Source organism: Dama dama, chromosome 11 (genome assembly GCF_033118175.1).
Source record: "Dama dama isolate Ldn47 chromosome 11, ASM3311817v1, whole genome shotgun sequence".
NCBI lineage: Eukaryota > Metazoa > Chordata > Mammalia > Artiodactyla > Cervidae > Dama > Dama dama.
The window spans coordinates 102,251,351-102,277,810 of record NC_083691.1 but is presented as its reverse complement, the minus strand read 5'-3'; the positions used below and the strand labels follow the sequence as shown (position 1 = coordinate 102,277,810).

Sequence of the window (26,460 nt, the reverse complement as noted above, 5' to 3'; positions counted from 1 at the left end):
GACATTGGGCTTCTCTGGGTCCCAACTTTGTCAAACAACAATGGATTCCTCTGCTCAAGCCACTTATGACTACACTCCTGAACCTCCAGTGTTTCTTATTTATCTGCCTAAATATGCATTTTTTTCAGCTCTCTTCTCTTATGAACCCATCTTTCCACTCAAACCAGATGATGCTCACTGTAAATGTGTATCACAACTGAGGGCCAAATATGGATAAGACCTGAACAAGAAAGAAAAATTTGCACAAGGGTAAAATGTGCTTCTGTCCACAGAATTACCGGGAGAGCACGGCTGGTGTTGCTCTTGTGAAGAACAACATGACAGCACTTGGTCCAAAGGAAGTGAGCATATAACCAACTGCCCCCCAAATTCAGCCCCAGATACATGGCAGAGACAAAGATGTGGGGAAAAGACTTCATCAGCACTGTTGGTGGTGATGGGGAGGGGACTGTCCGTGACAAGGGCACCAAGTGGTGAGAGGCCCACACGCCTCATGGAAGATGAAATGGCCATCAGAGACGCCCAGCGCTCAGAGAAAGAAACCAACTGAGGCCTGTAACTCAATGCTAGTCCAACTCTTTGTGACCCCATGGACTATACAGACCATGGAATTCTCCAGGCCAGAAAACTGGAGTGGGTAGCCATTCCCTTCTCCAGGGGATCTTCCCAACCCAGGGATCGAACCCAGGTCTCCTGCATTGCAGGCAGATTCTTTACCAGCTGAGCCAGCAGGGAAGCCTTAAGTTAGAAGTTCAGTTCAGTTCAGTCACTCAGTCGTGTCCCACTCTTTGCGACCCCATGGACCGCAGCACGCCTCCCTGTCCATCACCAACTCCTGGACTTTACCCAAACTCATGTCTATTGAGTCAGTGATGCCATCCAGCCATCTCATCCTCTGTCGTCCCCTTCTCCTCCTGCCCCCAATCCCCCCCAGCATCAGGGTCTTTTCAAATGAATCAGCTCTTCACATCAGGTGGCCAAAGTATGGGAGTTTCAGCTTCAGCATCAGTCCTTCCAGTGAACACCCAGGACTGATCTCCTTCAGGACGGACTGGTTGGATCTCCTTGCAGTCCAAGGGACTCTCAAGAGTCTTCTCCAACACCACAGTTCAAAAGCATCAATTCTTCAGCGCTCAGCTTTCTTTGTGGTCCATCTGTACATGACTACTGGAAAAACCACAGCCTTGACTAGACAGACCTTTGTTGGCAAAGTAATGTCTCTACTTTTTAATATGCTATCTAGGTTGGCCAAAACTTCCCTTCCAAAGAGTCTTTTAATTCCATGGCTGCAATCACCATCTTCAGTGATTTTGGAGACCAAAAAAATAAAGTCAGCCACTGTTTACACTGTTTCCCCATCTATTTGCCATGAAGTGATGGGACTGGATGCCATGATCTTAGTTTTCTGAATGTTGAGCTTTAGCCAACTTTTTCACTCTCCTCTTTCACTTTCATCAAGAGTTTAGTTCTTCTTCACTTTCTGCCATAAGGGTGGTGTCATCTGCATATCTGAGGTTATTGATATTTCTCCTAGCAATCTTGATTCCAGCTTGTGCTTCTTCCAGCCCAGCGTTTCTCATGATGTACTCTGCATATAAGTTAAATAAGCAGGGTGACAATATACAGCCTTGACGTACTCCTTTTCCAATTTGGAACCAGTCTGTTGTTCCATGTCCAGTTCTAACTGTTGCTTCCTGACCTGCATACAGGTTTCTCAAGAGGCAGGTCAGGTGGTCTGGTATTTCCATCTCTTTCCGAATTTTCCACAGTTTATTGTGATCCACACAGTCAAAGGCTTTGACATAGTCAATAAAGCAAAACCAGATGTTTTTCTGGAACTCTCTTGCTTTTTCGATGATCCAGCAGATGTTGGCAATTTAATCTCTGGTACCTCTGCCTTTTCTAAAACCAGCTTGAACATCTGAAAGTTCACGGTTCACGTACTGCTGAAGCCTGGCTTGGAGAATTAGAAGTTAGAAGTACAGACACCCAAAGCAATGACAATGAAATGCTGCTGTAGTCCCACATCTGCTGCCATAGTTTAGTACACATCAGGTGCTGATCCTGGATGGAGAGCTTTCAAGGTCAAGGCCAAGTTCAGATATTGGTATTTTCAGTGTTTGCAGGTCACATGGCTTGATTTCCTGGGTGGTTCCAAGATAACTCTGAGAGCTGGTACCTATCATCAACCTTCGAACCATGGTTCTTCCCAGAATATGGGAAATGGAAGTCTAGGTCCATGAATATGATTCCAGTTGCCCAGAGCTTCTCATATCAACCCACTTTTGTCTTTAGAGATGGCCTGTTTTCCTGATGTTCCTTTATATTTTCAAGTTATTCATGCACTAGAAGTCCTCTCCAAGCTACTCTTCACAATAAACTTACTGATATTTATGTAACATTTGCATTTTCCCCTTCAAAGCTTGGGCAAGTCCTGGACATTCTGCCCCAGCAGAAGTCCCATGAATCTTGTTCTGAAAATGACTGGTATCCATGATATTTTGATCATATACTTTTTTTCATTGACCATGCCAGTTGGCATGTGGGATCTCAGTTCCTCTTCCAGGGATTGAACCCATGCCCTGTGCGGTGGAATCATGGAGTCTCAATCACTGGATGGCCAGGGAAGTCCTTGGCCATATACTTTTGAAAAGCCAACAAATTATGTGTGCCATGGCTGATTTTCCTCTACCTCAAGAAAGTACTGTTTTCCACAAAAAGATGCTCAACATAATTCATTATTAGAGAAACGCAAATCAAAACTGCAGTGAGGTATCACGTCACACCTTCAGAAAGGCCATCATCAAAAAATCCACAAGCAATAGATGCTGGAGAGGGTGTGAAGAAAAGGGCACCCTCTTGCACTGGTGGTGGGAATGTAAATTGATACTGCCACTCGAAGAACAGTATGGAAATTATTTTCAAACACTACGAATAAAACTACATTATGACCCAGAAACCCTGCTACTGGACATACAGGCTGAGAAAGCCATCATTGAAAAAGACATGTACCCCAATATTCATAGGAGCACTATTTCCAGTAGCTAGAACATGGAAGCAACCTAGATGTCCATCAACAGATGAGTGGATAAAGAAGTTGCGGTGCATATACACAATGGAATGTTACTCAGCCATAAAAAGGAATGCATTTGAGTCAGTTCCAATGAGACGGATGAACCTAGGGCTTGTATACAGAGTGAAGTAAGTCAGAAAGAGAAAAACACAATTCGTATATTAAAGCATAAATATGGAATCTAGAACATTGGTACTGATGAACCTATCTGCAGGACAGGAGTGGAAATGAGGATTTACAGAGCAGACTTTGGACACAGCAGGGAAGGAGAGGGTGGGATGCCCTGAGAGAGTAGCACTGACGCATATACACCACACGTGTAAAGCAGAGGGCCAGTGGGGAGCTGCTCTGTAGCTCAGGAAGCTCAGCCTGGTGCTCTGTGACGACCGTGAGGGGTGGGACGGCGTGAGGGGCAGCAGGGAGGCTCAGGAGGCGAGGGACATATGTGTACTTGTGGCTGATTCATGTTGTTGTGTGGAAGAAGCCAACACAACATTGTAAAGCAATTATCCTCCAATTAAAAAAAAAAGTACTGTTTTCAAGGTTAGCACAGAGAAAAAAGAAGCCTTTCATGCCGCCTTCTCATCTAAATGGTTTATCCTGCAGCCTGTCTACTCCAAGCCCCAACGCAGTCACAAAGGACATCTGAGAAATTTCCTCAGTGTTATAGATCACCCAGAACCTCACCATCAAACTTCAGCCTCAGAGCAAAGCAGTCCAAATAAGGAACATCTCCCCGCAGTATCTCCCCTGGCCCCTCCCCAACCCACAGAAGGCTTCTTGCCCCAACTCTGGGATAAAAGTGCAAACGTCAGTCAGTTCAGCCTGTCCTCTAGCTGTGTGACCTTGGGCAAGTTCCTTCACCTCTCTATGCGTCCATTTCCCTTTAGGTAAAACAAGACGAAATCGTTGAGAGGGTCTGGCAAGGGATTCTGGAGATAGAGGCCAGCCCAGGCCAGGCATGGAGTGAGTCATCAGACAGGCTGGCTGCAGCTCTGCGTTGAGAAATCAGGGAGAAAGTGTCCCCTGGAATGACCCCTCCCATCCAGCAGGCCCCGGGAAGGAGGGACCGTACCTTTACAGCGGGGTTGCTCCCCCGTCCAGGTGCCGTTGGGAAGACACACCACACTGCTGGGCCCAACCAGCCGGAAGCCGGGATTGCAAGTAAAATGGACTTCGTGATCCATTAAGTACTTGCTTCCAAACTTCTGGCCATCCAGAGGGGCATTCAGAGCAGGGCAGGAAACTGTAAGGAAGAAAGGAAGGCCAACAAGCATTTAGACATCATTCTGGATTACGATCCATAAAGAAGGCTGAGTGCAGAAGAATTGATGCTTTTGAATTACGGTGCTAGAGAAGACTCTTGAGAGTCCTTGGCCAGCAAGGAGATCAAACCAGTCAGTCCTAAAGGAACTCAACCCTGAATATTCATTGATGCTGAAGCCGAAGCTCCAGGCCTTTGGCCATTTGATGCGAAGAGCCGACTCATTGTAAAAGACCCTGATGCTGGGAAAGATTGAGGGTAGGAGGACAAGGGGGCAACAGGGGATGAGATGGTTGGATGGCATCACTGACTCAATGGATATGAATTTGAGCAAACTTCGGCAGATAGTGAAGGACAGGGAAGCCTGGCATGCTGCAGTCCATGGGGTCGCAAAAAGTCGGACACGGCTGAGTGACTGAAGAGCAACACTGGATTACAGTGGGCTTCCCCAGTGGCTCAGCAGAAAGAATCTGCCTGCCAACGCAGGAGGTGCGGGTTCGATCCTGGGTTGGGAAGATCCTCTGAAGAAGGAGATGGCAACACACTCTAGTATTCTTGCCTGGGAAATCCCACAGACAGAGAAGCCTGGTGGGCTACAGACATGGTGTCATGAAAGAATCAGACATGACTTAGTGACTAAACAACAACAAACTGGATCACAAAGCTTCTCACACTCAGTACCCTCGGGCTGAGCGCCTGCTGCACTGGGCTCCACATCTTATTTTGTATTAAACTTTCTGGCTGCACCACAAAGCTTGCAGGGTCTCAGTTCCCTGATAAAGATCTAACTCAAGCCCTCGGCAATGACAGCTCGGAGGCCTAGCCACTAGAGTGGCAGGGAAGTCCTTGGACTGCACATTCAAAACACTGCGTGTCACTGAATCCTCAGAGCACTCTTGGGCACAGGTAATGCATGCCCAGGTGGTGATGGATGAGGAGATCGTGGCTCAGACACACTGCCGTGGGCAGGGCCTGGCAACGTGGGAGGGTGGGAGCTGGGACCCCTGCAGGGCCTACCCGCTTGTTCTGCTCTCTTAGAGCCCCAGCTTCCCCAGAGTGTCCTTGGTTCTCTCGGACAGACCATACTCAGCCCCATCTCCAGGCCCTGGTTTTTGCCCTTTTCCCTGCCTAGAATGTTCTCTCCCCCAGGACTGCCCATCTCTGGTGGCTTCTCACTATCTAGGTCTTGACTTGAATGCCCACTGCCTTCCAGGGTGTTCTCTGACTGTCATGTTCCACTAAGATCCCTCCCCTGCCCGTGAGCTCATTTGGCTTCCTTCTATTGTTTGTAACTGTTGGCATTATCTTATCGACGTGTTTGTTTGTACATTTAATGTCAGTCTACCCCTCAGAAGTTCCAGGGGGGCAGAGACCTCTGTATCCCCGTCACCAGCCTGTAGTGAAAGCCTGGTAAATAATTCTTGACCGAATGAATGAATGAAAAATTGTTTATTGTATTCTTACTGTCTGCCAGGCATCCAATTAAGAGTTTGAGACAATTAGTGAACAAACAGATGAAGCTCAGCTCTCAGGAAGCCTCCTTCCATCAGGGAAGACACTCGACAAGCAAGATCCACAAGCAAATGGCAGAGTGTGACAAGAGGTGACAACAGCCATGTAGAAAATTAGGTAGGGAGTAGCATAGGGAAGCCAGAGGAGGGGTGTATTTGGGGTATAGTGGTCAGGGGAGGCCTCCTTGGAGACAAAGGGCTGAATGAAGAAGCCAAAGGTATGACCATGCAGGTATCCGGGGAGGGCAGAGGGATCAAGTCGGTGCAAAGGCCCTGAGCTAGGCCTGTGCCTGGCAAGTCTGAGGAATGTCCAGGAGACCACGACTGCAGTGGGGTGGACCAGCTGGACAGCAGCTGGGCATGAAGACAGAGAGGCGACAGGTAGCAAGAGACAGCGGCGTCACGCGGCATCCTAGAGGAAAGAAAAGGCCGCGCAACTTGCTATTGGTGTGCAGAGGGGCCACTGGAGAGTTTGAGGAAAGGCTGGAAGTGTGACCCCCTTGTGAAGAGCATCACTCTGTTTGAGGCTTGAGCGCACTGTCCAACGTGAGAGAGGATGAAAGGGAGGCAGAGCCGGGGGCAGGATGAAGGTGGCTCAGCTCAGGGTGAGAGTGGGGAGCTAAGAAAGCAGGCAGAACCAACCAGATTTCCTGAAAGGCCATCATGGGCTGGAGAGGAGAGACGGTCCCTGCTCCTCCCCAACCTGCAGCCAAGCTCCACTTGTGGTCCATGCTGGTCTAAAGGAAGGCTGCCCCAAGTTGGACCAGCTTGGGTTTGGATTTGTCTTAGCTAGAAATTCAGAGTCACTTCTAACTCATTTTTAAGGTAAGATCCAAATGTCATTTGTAAAAACACTTCCAGGGTTTTAGACAGACGAAAACAAAGCCGTTGCTTCGGCCATGTGGGCTGTAGGTTGTGATGGAGAACAGCTCGGCACCTACTCGGAGGGCGGCATCTGCCCACACATCGCTCCGGGGGCGGGGCAGCAGCCACGTGCATCTCTGCCCCATGTCCCCACCCCCGTGTCCTGGGAGAAGAGTAGGAGCCGCTTCCCTCCCTGACGACTCTCAGTGCCCTTTGGGTTCTGGGGAACGTTTGACAACTGACACGTCACCTTCTGTTAGTGAACTTCCAAGTGAGCACCCACGGTAACGACCCTGTGAGCAGAAAGCCAAGCGAACCCACATCCCAGCACTTGGGCACCCCCAGCTCGCTGCCTCAGTCCCTGCAAATACATGACTTTATATCTCTGTTTGAAAAATCTCCTACTGCATTGTGCTGAAAAGGATTTAAAATGCTTTGGGAGAAAGGAGTAGGGTCTCTAAGGGGAAGAGACATCTTTAAAACCCTCAAAGAAAGAAAACTAGCCCGCTGGAGCAACTTGCAGGCAAACGGCATGAGAGTGGATGGAATCGTATCTCCACATGGCTCCATGAGGCAGGGATCAAACCTGGCTTTCCTGCAGGCAGATTCTTTGCCATCTGACTTAGCTGAGCAGGCCCCCATTCATGTCAGCAGACTTGGCGAACAGATGTGCATGCATGCGTACGAAGTTGCTTCAGCCGTGTCCGACTCTTTGTGACCCCATGGACTATAGCACCGCACGTTCCTCTGTCCATGGGAATCTTTAGGCAAGAATACTGCAGTGGGTTGCTGTACCCTCCTCCAAGGGGTCTTCCCAACCCTGGGATCGAATCCACGTCTCTTGTGCCTCCTGCATTGACAGGTGGGTTCTTTACCAAGAGCGCCACCTGGGAAGTCCCAGTGAATGGATACAGATTCAATAAAATCAATTTTCAGGCATTTCCCAAACGGTAGCCAAAGGATTCTGTTGGGTTGGGAAGACATGCCCCTTGGCTGGTTCATTTCATCATGGTCATCTCTTGGTGAGCCTACAGGGCTGCAAGGAAGCTGCCCACAGCACTCCGGAGGATGTAACATGTAGGAAAGAGCTCAGCAGGGAATCAATCCTGGCGATTTGGGGACGTTATTGGCATGAGGCTGCGGAGATAAGTCCTAAAGCTGATGGACTGTGAAGTTTTCAGGAAAGAAAGGCTGGGAAAATAGGATGGAGATAGAAACAAGCCAGAAAGAAGGCCAAGAATTCTCCGGGACTGGAAATTATTCTTCCCAACCCCCAGGCAAATGCCCTTTTTAAAAAAAGGAAAGATAATTTTCCCTCTCCCTGCAGTTTGATCTGGGGCAAGCTTCTGGCTTCCCCTAGGCACCTTTCCCCTGCAAGGTGGTCCTGACAGCTGCCTGCCCCCATGTTCAACACACGAGGGAGACAAAATACATGGCAGCAAGTCTTTAAAAAGAGATTTGGCCACTGTTTTTTTTTTAAAGGCATGTCCTGTGGGATCCCGGTTCCCTGATCCCCAACCCATGACCCTAGTGCAGTGTCTTAACCACTAGACCACCAGGAATGTCCCAAGAATTGGGCACTTAAAAAGGTCTCGCATGGCTCAGGAAAGAAAGACCTTGAACCCAGCAGCAAGAGGATTAGTAATTTAACCACAGTGCGTTTCTTTTTAAAATATATATAAAAAAAATAAATAAATAAAATAAAAATAAATAAATAAATATATATATATATATGTATTTATTTGGCTGTGCTGGGTCTTAGTTGCAGTACATAGGATCTTCAGTCTTGGCTACGGCCTGAAGGATCTTTTTTTCAGTTGTGGGATCCAGTTCCCTGACCAGGGATCAACCCCTGGTCCCCCTGCGTTGGAAACACAGTCTTAGTCACTGGACTACCAGGGAAAACCCCTACCTTTTTTTTTCTGTATTCATGGACAGGGACCTCAAAGATGGGCAGGGCAGTTGTAGAAATTCCCTTCTGCAGGTGTTTCTTGGAAACTCCCAGAAACGCGCAGGCACTCTGACCCCAAGAAAACAGGAAGGCCCAGTGCGGCTGAGCCTCCAGCAGTGAACAAAACCCTCAGAACAGAACCCACTATCACTAACTCATGTCTCTTGGCCTCAGTTTCCACATCTGCAGCCCAAAGGAAGGATGCCACGCCTCTCCCTCGGAGTCCGGCTGGTGACAAGCCCCAGCGAAGGCTGCGGCCTCTGGGCACCTGGGAAAGTGTGAGGCGTTTGACCACCAGGTCTAGCTCTGCACCCGTGGAGCCAAAGAAAACAGGACTTGACTCAGGGCTGTGGAGACTAGATTTGCTACCAGAGTCTACAAAGGTAGAAAATCCAACCCAGGAAATTCACCTCACACCACCAAGGAGGCCCTTGAGAAAAGCATCTTAAGTGAGTAAAGACATCAGATATTCCTCAGGCTGATGACTTAAACAAATATATGGCAACCCGCTGCCCCACCCAACCCCCATCACCCTGTGTGCATGCGAGCAAAAGTGTTAGTCCATCGATCATGTCTGACTCTTTGAGACCCCATGTTTTGCGACCCCATGTATTGCAGCCCACCAGGCTCCTCTGTCCATGGAATTCTCCAGGCAAGAATACTGGAGACGGTTGCCATGCCCTCCTCCAGAGGATCTTCCCGACCCAGGGATCGAACCAGGTCTCCCAAATTGCAGGCAGATTCTTGACTGCCTGAGCCACCAGGGAAGGCAAGAATATTGGAGCGGGTAGCCATGCCCTTCTCCAGGGGAATCTTCCCAACCCAGGGATTGTACCCAGGTCTCCCATATTGCAGGCAGATTCTTTACTGCCTGAGCCACCAGAGTTTGTCATGACTTAAACAAACATACAACAGGCTCCCTGACCCCTGTCACCCCGAGGAGAGGCCAGAAGAAATGCAGCCACCCACGCCAGGACTTGACAGTGTGCAATCCATTACTCGGACAACCAGTAAAAGGCCCAGTGTCTGCAGAGTCCTACCCCAGGGGAAGGGGTCTGGGGGCAGGGGGGAGGGCAGCAGAGACACATGCAAATTGCCCTCAACAGCCTCTCCAACCCAACCCACTGCACTAACAGGGGGCTCGTGGAAAAGGACTAATTTTCACGCCTGGAAAGCCTCAGAGGCCAGGGCTGGTCCATGGGCTGTTCCCGGCGGGCCACAGGAGTGCGAGATATTAATGGTGGGGAAGCCATGAGTGTTCGGGGAGAGTGTCCATGGGACCCCTCTTCGCTTTTCATTCAGTTTTGCCATGAAATGACAACTGCTCTCAAAAAGTCTATTAAACGACAAAACAAGAAAAATGAACCAACTAGGGTCTCTCCTGGGGATGCAGGCTCTGAAAGTTGTGCCTTTCAACCATTCTCTGGAGAAGCTATGCAGACGTGAGGGTTGCTGAGTCTGGAATGGAAAGGTCTAAGAGGAAATGGGGTAACGCTCAGATGATGGGGGAGGCTATGCTACATGCTTGCTGAGTGACTAAGTCGAGTCTGACTCTGCGACCCGCCAGGCTCCTCTGTCCATGGGGTTCTCCAGGCAAGAACACTGGAGTGGGTTGCCGTTTCGTCCTCCAGGGGGTCTTTCCGACCTAGAGATCAAACCCGAGTCTCTTACGTTTGCTGCATTGGCAGGCGGGCCCTTTACCACTGGTGTCACCTGGGAAGCCCCCGATGGTCGGGGAGGAAGCTGGACATGCCTTCCTGCCACCCAGCCCCAGACAGAAGGCGAGGCTGGGGAAGGCCCGGGAATCAATCCAGCCACGGGAGATAGGGGCAGGGAGAGGACCCCCCGGGCTCGGGGTGCTGACCTGGGGACCCACCTGGGGGCGTATCTGGGCCCGCCTTGCTCACAGAGCTCTGCAGCGCCGCCAGCCGGCTCTTCATGTGACGGATGCCCTCGGCGAAGCGTGTCTCCTGGCCTTTCAGCAACTGCTGCAGGTGGCGGATAGCCGTGAGGAACTGCTGTTTGTTGAGGCAGTTCTGGGGAGAGGAAAAAATACTCATCACCACCACTAGCACAGGGGGCCAGCAGTCATCGGGACCCTGGGCTCCGACACCCTGGGGGTCACTGAGTATAGTGCAACAGACAACACATCGGGTGAGGTCCCCAGAAAGCAGGCCCCAGCCCCTCCCTCAATGAAAACAAACCTCCGATTTTCAGAGTGCAGGGCAGAAGTGACGACTCTAAGTGACTGGGTGGTAGAATTATTTGAACACAGTGTGCCTTATATGAGTGGTCTTACTTCAAAGACCGCCCCCCCCCCACCGCTGCCCCCAATAATTCTTCACTCCAAGTTAATGCTCTGAAATCTGGGCCTCGAGGAACTTTTTCTTTCTTTATCCTTTGGCTTTTTTATTCTACCTTGGACATTTTTAAGCAGATGGATGATATAACATAAAACAGGCAAACAGGGAAGCCCAGTGGTTCCCATACTTTTAAAAATGTAACAGGAAAAAAATAAATAAATAAATAAAAATGTAACAGGGCACAGGGCTTCCCTGGTTAAGAATCTACCGTGCAATTCAGGGAATGCAGGTTCTATCCCTGGATGGGGAACTAAGATCCCACAGGCCTTGGCGCAACTGAGCCCCCGAGCAACAGCAAAAGATTCCACATGACTCAAGGAAACCCCATGGGCCACAACGAAACATCTGACACAGCCAAATAAATAATTAAGTATTTTAAAAAATATAACAGGGCAAGTTCAGTTCAGTTCAGTCGCTCAGTTGTGTCCAACTCTTTGCAATCCCATGGAGCGCAGCACGCCAGGCTTCCCTGTCCATCACCAACTCCCAAAACTTGCTCAAACTCAGGTCCATTGAGTTGGTGATGCCATCCAACCATCTCATCCTCTATCGTTCCCTTCTCCTCCTGCCTTCGATCTTTCCCAGCATTGGAAAATGCTGGAGAAGGGAATGGCACACCACTTCAGTATTCTTGCCTTGGGAATCCCATGAACAGTATGAAAAGGCAACAGGGCAAGTAAGAAGAATTAAAGAAGCATTCAGTTAAAAGTTAATGCTAAGTTCTAACACTTTTTGAAAAGCTCAGAAAACAGAAGGAAGCATGTGCTTATCACGATAGAGACTAACTTTAAGCAACACTTGGTATCATGCCTAGTGATAAAAATCTCAAGGTTTCTGATCCTAATGGGGGCTTCCCAGGTGGTGCTAAGTGGTAAAGAACCCACCTGCCAATGCAGGAAATGTAACAGACGTGGGTGCAATCCCTGGGTCGGGTAGATTCCCTGGAGGAGGAAACAGAAACCCACTCCAGTATTCTTGCCTGGAAAATCCCATGGACAGAGGAGCCTGGCAGGCTACAGTCTATGGGGTTGCAAAGAGTTGGACACGACTGAAGTGACTGAGCGTGCACTGATCCTAATTGCCCTTAAGAGCCAGGACGTGAACAGGAGGAAGGGAGAGGTGAGGACTTCCCTAGTGGTCCCATGGTAAAGACTGTGCTTCCAACGCAGAGGGCATAGGTTCAATCGTTGATCGGGGAACTAAGGTCCCCCATGCCAAGGTGGGGAGGGTGCAAAAAAATAAACAAATAAGGACATTGCCTCACTGGGGAAAAAAAAGAAGAAAGGAGAGATGAGTACAGCGGGCAGAGATAGGACAGGCCCTGGGTCACATGTTGCACATTACCTCCGCACAGCCTAGTCCAACCTGACTCACATGACCTGCATGGAACAAAGGAGAGTGGGATGATGGCAACCTCTGGGGATAGGCTTGCGAATCTGCTTTTATTTTTTATACTTTTTTTTTTTCCTACAATGATTATTAGCTTTACAATTAGAAAAAAAAATGTCTCAAAGGCGGCCAGCGGCCGGCAGCTGGGAGGCACATGGCCTCTGCAGCCTGGATGGCTTCCAGTATCGTCAGTGGAGCGCTGCCCCTGCAGGGGAGACGGAGCCGCAGGCTCTCTCCCAGGGCGGGTGCCAGGCCCCTGCACCTTGGAGATCTCACCAAACACATGGCTCACTGCTCCGGGCCAATGGATGCTTTTGACAAAGCTGAATCCCCAGTTGCCCCTGGAGCTCGTTAATCCATGGGGGCTCCTTGGCCTCCACCCTAAAACCAGGGCCTGACTGGGCCTGGCCCCAAACACAACCATTGGGAAGTGAACTGTTGTTTGCTTTCCTTCTCCCTCCCTCCTTGTGGTCCTTCCCACGCAGGCCCTGGGCACCCGGGCAGTGACCTCCTGCAGTCCCTGACCTGCCCGGCATGGTGCAGCCATCCACCCAGATCGGACTTCCCACACCCGCCTCCCTTCCCTTTAAAAATACATAATAATAATAAGGAGCTGCTTTCAGAGATGCTGCTCCATATCATGTGTGATTCACACTTGGGAAGTTCCTCATAGTGTACCATGCTATATGCTACTCCTAAGAGGACAGAGGAGTCTGGCGGGCTACAGTCCATAGGGTTGAAAAGAATTTGACAAGACTGAAGCGACCGAGCGCACAAAAGGACTCCTGGCTGGCAGCAGCCCTGTGAAGAAAGCCTGGGACTGTCTCTATTTTACAGTCAAGACACAGAGGCCGGAAGTCAAGCGACTTGTCGCGAACCATGTGGCCTGTGAGCGGCAGCGCCAGGCTGGGGACCTGCTGACCCCAATCCATTGCCCCCCAACAAGTCGTGCCCCCACGGCTGCCTTATGCCCCAGTGTGCTCAGTCGCTCAGTCGTGTCTGACTCTTTGCAACCCCATGGACTGTAGCCCGCCAGGCTTCTTTATCCTTGGGACTCTCCAGGCCAGAACACTGGAGTGGGTTGCCATTTCCTCTTCCAGGGGATCTTCCTGACCTAGGGATCGAGCTCAAGCCTCCTGCATTGAAGGCAGACTCTTTACCACTGTTTCACAAACGCCTCCGTGTGGTGAATGTTCTTGATTAGTCTGCACAAGGGATTGATCACTCTGTGACCCAAGCTAAATGTCGCACAGGAGTGGATTTCTAACTCCTGTGTGGATTCCAGGTTGCAAGCATGGGCAGTGGAGACAGGAAGTGGGGTGGGTGGAGTGGAAGAGAGCCAGGCCAGCAGCTGCCTCCAGGGCGTGGCAGCTGGGGAAGGGCGGTTCCAGGGGACAGGGAAGGGCTAAGTTCTGAAGTAGGAGACGTGAGATCAATGCCAAGGCTTCTGCCGGGAACCTGGCATGGAGGACATGGGACTCCAGTCAGTACAGAAGGAAGGACAGTGGGAGTGGAGATGAAGGGGCCTCTGGGAAGCCAAGTAAGTTGAATGTCATTGCTCCCAGGTCCAGTCACGCTGTGCTCTGCCTGTGGTAGCACTGCCCTGGACTGGAACCCTCCCCACCTATGCTCCGTGAGCGGCAGGTACCACCGGCTTTGCCTCGAGGTGCTCACCGCAGGTGAGGTGAGCTTCCCAGGGGGCGCGAGTGTAAAGGACCCGCCTGCCAATGCAGGAGATGCAAGAGACAGGGGTTCTATGGCTTCATCCCTGGGTTGGGAAGATCCCCTGGGGGAGAGCACGGCAACGAACTCATATAATTCAAGAGCAAAAAACAAGAAAAAAACAAAATACTTTGGCTACCTGATGCAAAGAACCGACTCCTTAGAAAAGACCCTGATGCTAGGAAAGATTGAAGGAATGAAGAGAAGAGGGCAACAGAGAATGAGATGGTTGGATGGCATCACCGACTCAACGGACATGAGTTTGAGCAAGCTCCAAATCAAGTTGGTGAAGGACAGGGAAGCCTGGCATGCTGCAGTCCATGGAGTCTCAAGGAGTCAGACACAACTGAGCCACTGTACTAAACTGAAACAAAAATCTGATTTTAACATGGACAGAGGTTCTGAATAGTTTTTTCAAAGAAGACATTCCAAAGATGGCCAACAGGTACATAATAAGATGCTCAACATGACTAACCATCAGAAAAATGCAAATCAAAACCACAGTAAGTATCACCACATTCCTTTTGAATGGCTATTATAGAAGAAACAAGAAATAACAAGCATTGGTGAAGATGTGGAGAAATGTGAACCCTCGTTCCCTGTTTGTGGCAAAGTAAATTGGTGCAGCCACAATGGAAAACAGATTGGATTTTACTTAAAAAATTAAAAATAGAACTACCATATGATCTAGCAAGGAAATCCAACCAGCTCATCCTAAAGGAAATCAGCCCTGAATATTCATTGGAAGGACTGATGCTGAAGCTGAAAGTCCAATACTTTGGCCACCTGATGTGAAGAACTGACTCATGTGAAAAGACCCTGATGCTGGGAAAGATTGAGAGCAGGAGGAGAAGGGGACGACAGAGGATGAGATGGCTGGATGGCATCACCGACACAATGGACATGAGTTTGGGTAAACTCCAGGAGTTGGTGATGGACAGGGAGGCCTGGCGTGCTGCAGTCCATGGGGTCGCAAAGAGTTGGACACAACTGAGCAACTGAACTGAACTGATGATCTAGCAGTTCCAAAGGAAACAAAGTTGTATCTTGAAAAGATATACACACCCCCATGCCCACTGCAGTGTTATTTTCAATAGCTAAGACATGCAAACAACTTGAATGTCCACTAGCAACGAAGACCCAGGACAGCCAAAGGTAAATAAATTAATGAATTTTTTAAAAGTTGATGAGAGTAGATTTTTTTTTTGGCCACACAGCCTGTGGGACCTGCATTGGAAGTACAGAGTCTTAACCACCAGACTGTCAGGAAAGTCCCTTAAAAGAATAGATCTCAAAAGCTCCCATCATGAGAAAAAAACTGCGACTATGTGAGGTGTTGGATTTTAATTAAATTTACTGTGGTGATCATTTCACAATATATATGTATATGAAATCATTATTTTGTATCTACCTTGGACTGTGCGGTGTGCATGTGTGCCGATTCACGTCTGACTCTGCGGCCCCATGGACTGTAACCCACCCAGTTCCTCTGTTCATGGGATTTTCCAGACAAGAATACTGGAGTGGGTTGCCATTTCCTCCTCCAGGAGACCTTCCTGACCCAGGGATTGAAACTGGGTCCCCTGCATCTCTTACCCTGGCAGGCAGATTCCTTACCGCTGGAGCCGCCGGGGAAGCCCCATACCTTGGACTAATACAATGCTATCACACATTTATGTTATATTATATGATTTTATCTCAATAAAGCTGGGAGAAGGAGGAAAAATAAAGTTCACAAGGGGAAAAAAGGGAGATCCGTGTCCTCTTGGCAAGCTAGCTCGGCAGGGGCGGCACCAGGGTGCCAGAGCAGTGGAAAGAGTGATTGCCTGAGGTTTGATGGGTTTATGCAGCAGCTACTACTAGCGGGCCAGCTCCTTGATCCCAAATTGCTAGAAATGGAGCCCATGGGCACCATGCTCAGAATCTGTCGCCTGTAGGGACCTCAGCAATGGCATAACTGAATTCATCTGCAGAGCAGAGGGACAGACTAGAAACCTTCAGACTGAGTCAAGAGTTCAAGAGGTCCACATTATATGGACATACGGGGACAAATGAGGTCACTAGGCGGGGGCTGAGAACCTAAGCATCTCCCCTTTGCAAGCTGAGAAAGCTCTGTCAGTTTGCTTGGTCAGAAAAATAAAGCATGCTTTCTGCAAAACCACTCTAAATCCAGAAGAACGCATCAGAACAAAGGACAAGTCCCATGACCACAGACCAGCACTGTTCCTGTTTGGTGTGGTTTTAACATTTGGATCAGACACACCCTCGCACATGCACAGGCGTCCCCTGACAGCTGCCGGACCGCGGCTGCAGGTCCTGCGTTGGCGCTTACCCTTGGCTCCAAGTTGTGGCGTTGTTTCCACACCAGTGAGCAGAGCAGAAGTCAGACCCCGCGCCTCAGTCTGCTTCTTTTCCTCTGTGTTCTCTTCAGTCCACTTCCGTTTGTCTGCCCGCGTCCCCTCCCACGCCTGCCAGTATGTGCTTTCGGCCAAGAGAAGCCACACAAGGGAACAGACCATTTCCTTCTTTGTAAACGTAGACAAGGGGGCTTTGAGGGGCTTCAAGGGCCTGCAAGGCTGGGGGACAAGGAACAGGCTGGACCATCTGGTGTCACCCACGTGCATTTCAGCCTGTCCCCACCATGGTGACTGCTGGCTTCCCATCTCAGGCTCCCAGACCCTAACTGTAAAAAAGAACCTCCTACTTAGGTGGGAAGGCTCAGCAAGGCTATGACTGGGAGAAGGTCAAGTCTGGATGGGAGGTCAAGTCTGACAAGAAGAGGGGTCCGCACCAGGGAAGGAAGGCCTATCTTAGGGCCCCCACTTTCCCAGGTCTCTTCCAGGACCTCACTTTTTAAAATTTTAACTGTTTGGCCACACCGTGCACATACGGGATCTTAGTTCCCGGACCAGGGATCAAATACGCACCCCCTGCACTGGCAGCCCAGTCTTAACCACTGGACCACCAGGGAAGTCCCCAGGACCCTCACTTTTAATATTTTTCTAAAAGAGCTCCTCAAATGGCCTAAATCTGCATCCTTTCAATACTGGTCTCCATCCATGCTTGGCATAGGCCGTTGACAATAAATAATGAAAATTAGTTTTCATTTCTTTGAATTAATAACTTATTTGTAATGGGACCAAGAAAAGACATTCAGTGAAACTCTCCCATCCTTGAGGAGAAAAAGGTCAAGATTTCCCATTTCAAGCTCTCCTTCAGAGCACTGGGCCTTCCTGTGAATTTAAACACCAAGAGTGATGTTTGCAGAGAAGACCAGAAGCAGAGAGAGTATAAACAGCAAGCATTCTACCTGCTCTTTCCAAGCTGGGGTGGAGGTGGCAGAGATGGTTCCAGAACACACCAGCCAATGTTGACAGCCAGGTGGTAGGGGACTGGGTCTAAGGCTTCTGGGAACAAGGAGGTCACAGAACTGTACTCCATCCACCCCACGCCACATCTGGGGAAAGTCTTGCCTATCTTCTTTCCAACTCATCCTCTTACAATATTAATTCTGATGGAGCTGGTGGGGACACTTCAGAGGTTAAACACTCCTCTTCCTGGGAGACCAAGCTGCTCAGAGACCCCACCTGCTGGCCCAGGGTTGGACAGAGACAAAGACAGTTTGTGTCCTCAGCTCACTGCAACCCTGAGCCAGAACTTGGTGGGTGGACCCTCCCGCCCCATCCAGGCCTCCCTGCCGTCTGGGCTCAGTTTACAGATGAAGCCCAGTTCTCCAAGCACTGAAGTGCCAGGGCATGCCGGACTGGTGGGTGGAGGTGTCCTCGAGGCTCTCTTCTCACGTGACCTGGCTTGATGGCCATCCTCACAACAGTCTTGGCAAAGAGACTATTTCTAAGAGCCACCTCAGTGACAACAGAACCCCAGGTCCCTGCAGATGACCAGGCTGCAGATGACCCCTTGGACCTCGGATGGGCCGTCTTGCATTAGTTTCCTCAGCCACAGCTATGCATCACGTCAGCATGTTGTTAATGGGAACACAGATGTTTTGATGACTTTAGGTCTATGAAAGGATAGAGCACACTTGCCAAGCGTGTGCCTGCTAGCCAAGGCTTGAGGCCCTCTGCATGTGAGTCATGTAGAATTCACACATGTTTTTTTTCTCTGAAAGATTTTTTTTTTTAAACTTTAGACCAAATCAGAAGCAGTTATAACTCCCTGACTTCTCTCATCCCAGTGACCTTGACCCAGCAACCACACTGAAGGGAAAAGAAAGGACACTTCTGGGAGAAGTGGGGGAATTTTGGGGGGCAGCTGCCCAAGGCCATTGTCTTAGGGTTCTCCAGGAAAACAGAATCAAGGAGAACCAATTGTATTGGGTTGGCCCCAAAGTTCATTCAGATTTTTCCATAACATCTTACAGAAAAACCCTAATGAATTTTTTTGGCCAACTCAATATATGCACATCTCCTGTAGTGAATGAGAAGAAGAGAGATTTAAGGAATTGGCTCATGCAGTGTGGGGGTTGGAGACCTGGAAAGAGCTGGTGTTGCATATCCAAAGGCTGTCTGAAGGCAGAACGCCGTTCTTCTCCCAGGACCTCAGTCTTTGGGATGAAGTCCACCCTCTTTATGAAAGGTAACTTGCTTTACTCAAAGTCTACAATTTAACACTCATCACATCTAAAAAATAGCTTCACTGGGACTAGTGTTTCACCAAATATCTGGGCACCACGGCCTAGCCATTTCACACCTTAGAGAAACTGAGGCTCAGGGTATCTGGCTGATAGATGGTGGGGCTACCTTCCCTGCCACATCGCATCCAGTACCCTTTGAAGAGCACATTCTGCCCATTTCTTCAGCCCAAAAGAACCAGGACGAGGGGCTCAGAGGAGGCCCCAGTTTGCCAGTGGACCCTCTCAGTGCCCCAGCAGCCCCTCCCAACACACATGCACAGACCCTTCTGGGAACGTCGGCCCAGGTGTGTGCACATTCACACGTGACCCCAGCTTTCTGAGACCTGTGAAAGTGAATTATCCGGATCTGACCTGGTCTCCTGGGGCTATGCAAAGAGGTGGAGGAAGACGGGGCCTGGTCTTGGCCAGCAGCACAGGCAGAAGGGAAGGGAAGGATGTGCTGGCCGCGGTGGGCGTGGCCCCGCGTGAGAGGAGGCGCTTCGGAAGTCCCGCCCTTAGAGAAACTCACCTGCACGGTTGTGAAGGGCTGAATAACAGACGTGGTGTACTTTCAGATCTTTCTACCCTCCCTAGCGAAAAACCCCAAGCATTTCTGGGTGAGCAGGTAGACGTGAGATGGAAACCATCCTGTCCTGGACCTGTGCCCCACCTGCCAATGGCTCCCCACCCATGAAAATAAAGGCAAACTCCTCTCCACGTCACTGACAGGGTGGATTCTTTTCCTGTTGCTGCTCTAACAAATCAGCACAAACCCGGCCGCTTAAAACAACACATTTATTATCTTACAGTCTGGTAGAACTCCAACACTAAAATCAGGGTAAGATTCTTAGATTTCCTGGATAAGAACATAGATATCTTGGGAGGTGGGGGGAGCATTATTCTGCTTCCAAAGCTGTGTGGTCAAGCCCTGCCACCTTCAACCGTGTCCAGATCGGACACCTCCTGGGCTCCAACATTCAGACCTCTGTGTTTCCCCACACACCTTCTGCTGCATGCTGAGTCACTTTAGTCGTGTCCAACTCCTCGCTACACTATGAACTGCAGCCCGCCAGGCTCCTCTGTCCTTGGAATTCTCCAGGCAAGAACACTGCAGTGGGTTGCCATCTCCTTCTCCAGGGGATCACCCCCATCGACCCAGGGATCGAACCAGTGTCTCTTATGTTTCCGACACTGGCAGGCAGGTTCTTCACCACTAGTGCCACCTGGGAAGCCCTTAGCTTCCGTGTAGCTTAGCAAGTTTATTTCGACCGCAGGGCCTGTGAACCGGGCCTGTGCTCTGTCCAGATTCTGCCCCCGGTCCTTGAAAGTCAGTCTTTCCACTTTCACCAGAAGCGCCCTTCTCAGAGAGCCCTTACCTGCCCGCTGAGTGTAGGGCAGCCTCCTGGCCACCCTCCAATACAACTCCCCATTTCCACTGTCTGCCTCTGGACACTTTCCGGCCTGTCCTGTTTTTCTCCGCATGCTTGGCGAGCCACGTGAGAGCAGGGTCTGTGTCACACACTAAGACCCGTTCTCTGAGTGTCATTCACTTCGTCCTCCTATGGCCCCATGAGACAGGGTCTCAGAGGGGACCACTGACTCACAAGAGGCAGGCACTTGCCCCAGGTCGCTCAGCCAGGAAGAGCGGGAGCCAGAACACAGACAGGCTGCTCCCCAGACCCAGGACAGCACCTGGCAGGACAGGCTCTCAGGACATACTTGTTGAATGAGCACATTATCTTACTACTTAGATTCCTTCTGGGAAAGTAAAACCTCTAATTACGCAGAGAAAGCGCTCCAAGCTGATACTGACAAGTCTGTATGTTTTCACACCACGGTGTAAATGGCTGAAGGTGTCTGATGTTTTTCTGAACGTAGTTTTGTGTTTTGTCTTCTTTTACCTACAGGTACTCATGTGTTAGAGGTTTCCCTGGTGACTCAGACAGTAAAGAATCTGCTGGCAGTGCAGGAGACCCTGATCCCTGGGTCGGGAAGATCCCCTGGAGAAGGAAATGGCAACCGACTCCAGTATTCTTGTCTGGAATATTCATTCCATGGACAGAGGAGCCTGGGGGGTCACAGCCCATGGGGTCGCAAAGAGTCAGACATGATTGAGCAACTAAATGACAACAATTTTCTTTTAAATGAAAAAGTCTGTGATGTCCTTATTTTAAGTTTCAGGCAGTCCCAAAGAAGCAGGGATGACTCGGGTGGAGACTTTGAAAGGACAAAGAAAGTTCTATCCACCCAGGGAGTCTGCCCTGTGGCCCCAGGGCTGCACAAGCCTGGGGAAGGTTTGTAGAACCCTAGCAGTCCCACCACTGTCCCTACTGATGAGGGGCATCATCCAGTCTCTGTCCACACGCAATAGACAGACACTCCTCCTGGGGCAGCTGATGAGGAGGCCGGTCAGGGTGGCTGTGTGTAAGGAGGACTGGTGCCCCAGTGGCGGGGGGAGCGCTCCACGGGCACTGGCTGGTCTGCCAAGAACCAAGGCAGGTGTCCAACAGGACTGCCAGGGTGAGCAGGCCTAGGAGGGCATCAGCTCCTACCTGGAAGAGTCCAGCCCAGCCCAAGGGCCCAGTGCACTGTCCCCTTCCCCAGCTGGTCCCCTCCGGTCCACACCCTCAGCCTGCACTGACCAATGCCCCTGAGGGCTAGAAACTGCCCCAGTGGAGCAAAGGGATCTCTGCTCTTCACTGCAATCAGGGCAGTCCTTGACAGGACTGGGAAAGAGTCACACTGCTGAAGGTGCCAAGGAAAGATGGAGGCTGCTGGAGAAAGGGGAAGATGCCAGGACGGCCTTCTGGTCAACCATCCTCACCCTGAGCCCACCCGTTTGTCTAAACACTGTGCCTGTGGGGAGTGAATCCATGGGTCAGTACTGATGAAGGTATGCAGAATGGCGATCTCGCCCTCCCCGCAAGAGGCTCTGCTGGTCTTCCCATCCAGGGGGCCGTCTGTTTTCCCATCTCCGGATACAGGCAGGTCTGGTGACTTGCTTTGGCCGGCAGAACACACTGGCAGCGATAGACCAGTTCCAAGGCTGGCTCTGGATTAACCTCACTGTCTAGTTTCTGAATCTGATGTTTTGACATCTGGGGCTGTGCTGAATTGGCATGGACTGTCCCTCTGGTGGGGAGGGGCTAGCAAATTCCTAGAGGCAGCAAACAACACAAGACCCTCCTTGCCCATGCCCAGCACACCTTAGGTGGCAAACCAACCAAACCTGAGCCCATCCCCCTGATTATCTGGTCTGACACTTGTGAGACACTAACATCCCACCCTAACCACGCCCCACCAACAACCCCAGGGTCCAGCAACATACAACCAGCAACAGCCCTATACTACCATCTCACTCACATTATTTCAACTAGCCAGTCCTAACTCGGTTAGTGTCCTTACCCCGTCTCACCCATTCCTTTCCTCAAGACCCCCAGTACAGGCTTTCCCGAAGTTTCCATCCCTCTCTCTGTCTGATGTTTTCTCTGTGACCCCCTTCTCTCGAGAACTCTAAGTATTAATAACATGCTATCTTTTCCCCAGCACTGTCTCCTGATCTGTTGGCCCCACCCCACCTGACTGAAACCGAAATCTTAGCTTCATGGCAGACCAGCATCTCAGGAAGACTGGTGCATTCTGCTAGGCTTAGCCCTCGACTACTCTCTAACGTGCGGAAAGCCCAGGCCAGCCTGCTGGAGGACCGGGCACTGCATGGAGCAGAGGCACCCTGGACCACCCAGCTGTGGCTACCCCGGCATCTGTCCACAGACCCAGAGGAGCCCAGGCCTAGCGAGTGGAGCCTGGAGCCCGTGAGCAGAATAGCTGAGCTGAGTCCTGCTCAAACTGGTGACCTGATCAGCCAATTCCAGACCCAGAGTAGCTTGATCAGAACCAAATGCAGGATCCTTGTCTGTTTGGTTCTCGGTGAGTGGGCCATGAAAGTGAAAGTGTTAGTCACTCAGTTGTGTCTGACTCTTTGCAACAACACAGACTGTAGCCCACCAGGCTCCTCTGTCCATGGGATTTCCCAGGCGAGAATACTGAAGTGAGTAGCCATGCCCTCCTTCAGTTGGATCTTTCTGACCAAGAATCGAACCCGGGTCTCGCACATATCAATCACATGATTTTTTACCATGTGCGCCACCAGGAAGCCCATGGGCCGTGGCAGGCATCAAATATGAGTTTTATGAAATAACTCATCTTTGATTTGAATGATTCACACATCCTGGTAGCTGTGGTTCATCTCCACGTATCCTTCTAAAACAGGGTGATCAGTCGCTTCAGTTGTGTCTGACTCTTTGTGACCCCGTGGACTGTAGCCCACCAGGCTCCTCTGTCCATGGGATTCTTCAGGCGTGAATACTGGGGTGGGTTGCCATTTCCTCATCCAGGGGATCTTCCAGACCCAGGGATCGAACCCAAGTCTCTTGCATCTCCTGCATTGGCACTCAGATTCTTTACCACTAGCACCACCTGGGAAGCCCTCTAATAAAAGGACTGGTTATAAAACCCTGCAGCAGGGTTGGCAAATACTCTTGGTGCTACGAGCATGGCAGATACCTCTCTAATCAAGCATGGTGTTCTTTCACATTGAGCTCTGAAGTGAACAACAATCCATCCCAACCTAGGCTCCAGACAGCCCCAGGCGATCCGTCTAAACTGGCAACAGAATTGACATTGATAAACTGACCACAACTGAGACGGGCTGGGACCTGGGACCCTGCAGCGCTGGACACAACTCTTCTCAAGTAGGGAAATGCAAAGAAACTGTATGAGACTAAGAATAACTGCGTGCGTGCACAGTTGGGGCAAATTCTGGGTATAGAGACCAAAAGGCCCAACTCCACTTTTGAGGAGCCTGGAGCAAAAGCAGGGTACCTTGCACGCCCTCTGCACTCTGCACCACCAGGGGGGCGGACAAAGTACCTAAGCCACCCTTCCCACCGACCGCTGGTCACACTCCTACCCACCTACACCCCCAGATAAGGAACAAGCTTTCCCATTCCCTTGGGGAGCGAGTGAGCAAGGGAAATTGTTACCTGTTCTTGACCCCACCTGCTGCAGCAGAGGCCCCAAAAAGCCTTGTCTGAACTTGCCTGGTCTCTAGTCAATCTCTATGGATTGGGGAAGGCCAAGAACCCTGGTTGGTAACAACACTACACCAGGATGGAACGTGCTCAGATTTTCATATTTCCACCCTTTTTCATCTCATTCGCTCTCAGACCAGGGAATAGGTATCGAACCCTCACCACCTCCCTTCCCTCCGTCTCAGTCAGTGGGGTACCGGGGATGGGGCATCTTTTCCCCCTCTCGCTCCTCCCGCGGGCTTTGATCCTAATACAAGGATTCAGTTGCTACTGTCTCGGGTGCCTCAGGCTCCCCGTCTACAGCGTGGGGATAATGGTGCTACCATTGTCCGCTTTAAAGTTTCAAAGAAGGACAAGTGTAACATCTACAGTGGGAAAGTGACTCGGGAAGGACAAGGATAGTGAATTAAAACATCATTTTCCTGACAATGTGTTCAACAAAACTAGGGAAGAAGCCAAGAAAGAGGAAGGCATATGATCCAGAAAACGTAAACTCCAGTCCAGGCCAAAGTCCCTGGGTAGCCGCAGGACTATGAGCCAAGAGAAGGTTCAGCAAAACTGGAATCCAGGGGCAAGGAGCCCGGCAGAATAGGGACCAGGAAAGAAATTTTTGGAAACTACTGTGCTTATGTAGAGGACGGATAGGGCAAAGGAGAAAAACTTTGAGGGAAACCAAAAAGTTACACAAGAAAGAAAATTAATCGTGGTAGGTTATTTAGCTCTGTAGCGAACAATGGAACAAAGTACTCCTCTGTCATTACAGGAGATCAATTATTTAGAAATGTGGAATAATTTCCAGGGCATTTGAAAACAGTTGCCCCAAGAGAAAGAGAGAGATGACTATGGAACAATTTCTTGAAAGCCACAAACTACCAAAAATCACCCCCAAGGAAAAAAAAAAAAGCTACCCTAAGTAGTTTTGTATCTGTCAAAGAAAATCCATAGTTAAGAATCTTCCAGAAAAGAAATCTCCAAGCCCACAATGGTTTCATTAGTCAATTCTATCAAACACTGCAAGGGGAACTGACACCACCTCTATGGAGTCTCTTCCAGAAAACAGAAGAGAAGGGGACAACTCACAATTCATTTTAGGAAGCCAGTATTATCATGGTAATACACCCAGGCAAAGACAGTAGAAGAAATACACAGATGAGGGGTCAGCAAATTGTCTGTAGAAACAGGGCCAGAGAGTCAAATTTTCCAACTTTGCAGCCCATAGAGTCTCTGTTGCAACTCCTCACCTGTACAGTTGTAGTGCAAAAACCAGCGATGGTGACATGTAAGGGAATCAGCGTGGCCAGATGTGAGCACCAGTGGGCTGGATATGGTTCATATGGATATGGGCTATAGTTTGCTGACCCCTGCTATATACCAATATCCCTCATCAACAAGATGCAAGAATTCTCACAAAATATTAGCAAGCAAAATCCAGAAATATATACAATGTATAAGATGACATGATCCAATTAGGGTTTACCTGGGAGTGCAAGGCTGGTTTCAAAATTAGAAAATCACATGACATTGTAAATCAATTATACTACAATTAACGTTCTTTTAATTAAAGTAAATTTTAAAAAGTCAATCAATGTTATCCACTTTAATAACAGACTGAAGAATAACCATGAGATCATATCAGTTGAGGGAGAAAAGCATGTGATACGGCTCAGCATCCATTTATAATAAAAGATGCTGTGATGATGCTATAATATCATCACAGTAATAAAAGATGATGCTGTGAAAGTGCTGCACTCAATATGCCAGCAAATCTGGAAAACTCAGCAGTGGCCACAGGACTGGAAAAGGTCAGTTTTCATTCCAATCCCAAAGAAAGGCAATGCCAAGGAATTTCAAGCTACTGCACAATTGCACTCATCTCACACGCTAGCAAAGTAACGCTCAAAATTCTCCAAGCCAGGCTTCAACAGTACATGAACCGTGGACTTCCAGATGATCAAGCTGGATTTAGAAAAGGCAGAGGAACCAAGGGTCAAATTGCCAACCTCCGTTTATCCGATTATTGAAAAAGCAAGAGAGTTCCAGAAAAACATCTACTTCTGCTTTATTGACTATGCCAAAGCCTTTGACTGTGTGGATCACAACAAACTGAAAAATTCTTAAAAGAGATGGGAATACCAGACCACCTGACCTGCCTCCTGAGAAATCTGTATGTAGGTCAGGAAGCAACAGTTAGAACTGGACTTGGAACGATGGACTGGTTCCAAATCAGAAAAGGAGTACATCAAGGCCATATACTGTCACCCTGCTTATTTAACTTATATGCAAAGTACATCATGCAAAATGCTGGGGTGGGTGAAGCACAAGCTGGAATCAAGATTGCTGGGAGAAATATCAATAACCTCAGATATGTAAATGACACCACCCTGATGGCAGAAAGTAAAGAACTAAAGAGCCTTTTGATGAAATTGAAAGAGGAGAGTGAAAAAGCTGGCTTAAAGCTCAACATTCAGAAAACGAAGATCATGGCATCCGGTCCCGTCACTTCATGGCAAACCGATGGGGAAACAGTGGAAGCAGTGTCAGACTTTATTTTTGGGGGCTCCAAAAATGGTGATGAACAGGGAAGCCTGGTGTGCTGCAGT

The 26,460-nt window shown here is 49.6% G+C and overlaps 1 protein-coding gene across 4 annotated transcripts in view; it reads right to left on the bottom strand.

Moving 5' to 3' along the window:
- The window catches only part of FBLN7 (fibulin 7), a 55,593-nt gene that overhangs the window by 22,680 nt on the left and 6,453 nt on the right, over nucleotides 1–26,460 (bottom strand). For 3 of the 4 annotated variants that reach the window (XM_061156340.1, XM_061156342.1, XM_061156339.1), the window contains 2 exons: nucleotides 10,540–10,699; nucleotides 4,149–4,319 (listed from right to left, as the gene is read on the bottom strand). In XM_061156340.1, the coding sequence (XP_061012323.1) occupies nucleotides 4,149–4,319; nucleotides 10,540–10,699 (331 nt within the window). Of the gene's footprint in view, nucleotides 1–4,148; nucleotides 4,320–10,539; nucleotides 10,700–16,469; nucleotides 16,546–26,460 lie in introns of those variants that run through there. The other variant, XM_061156343.1, reaches the window with a different exon arrangement.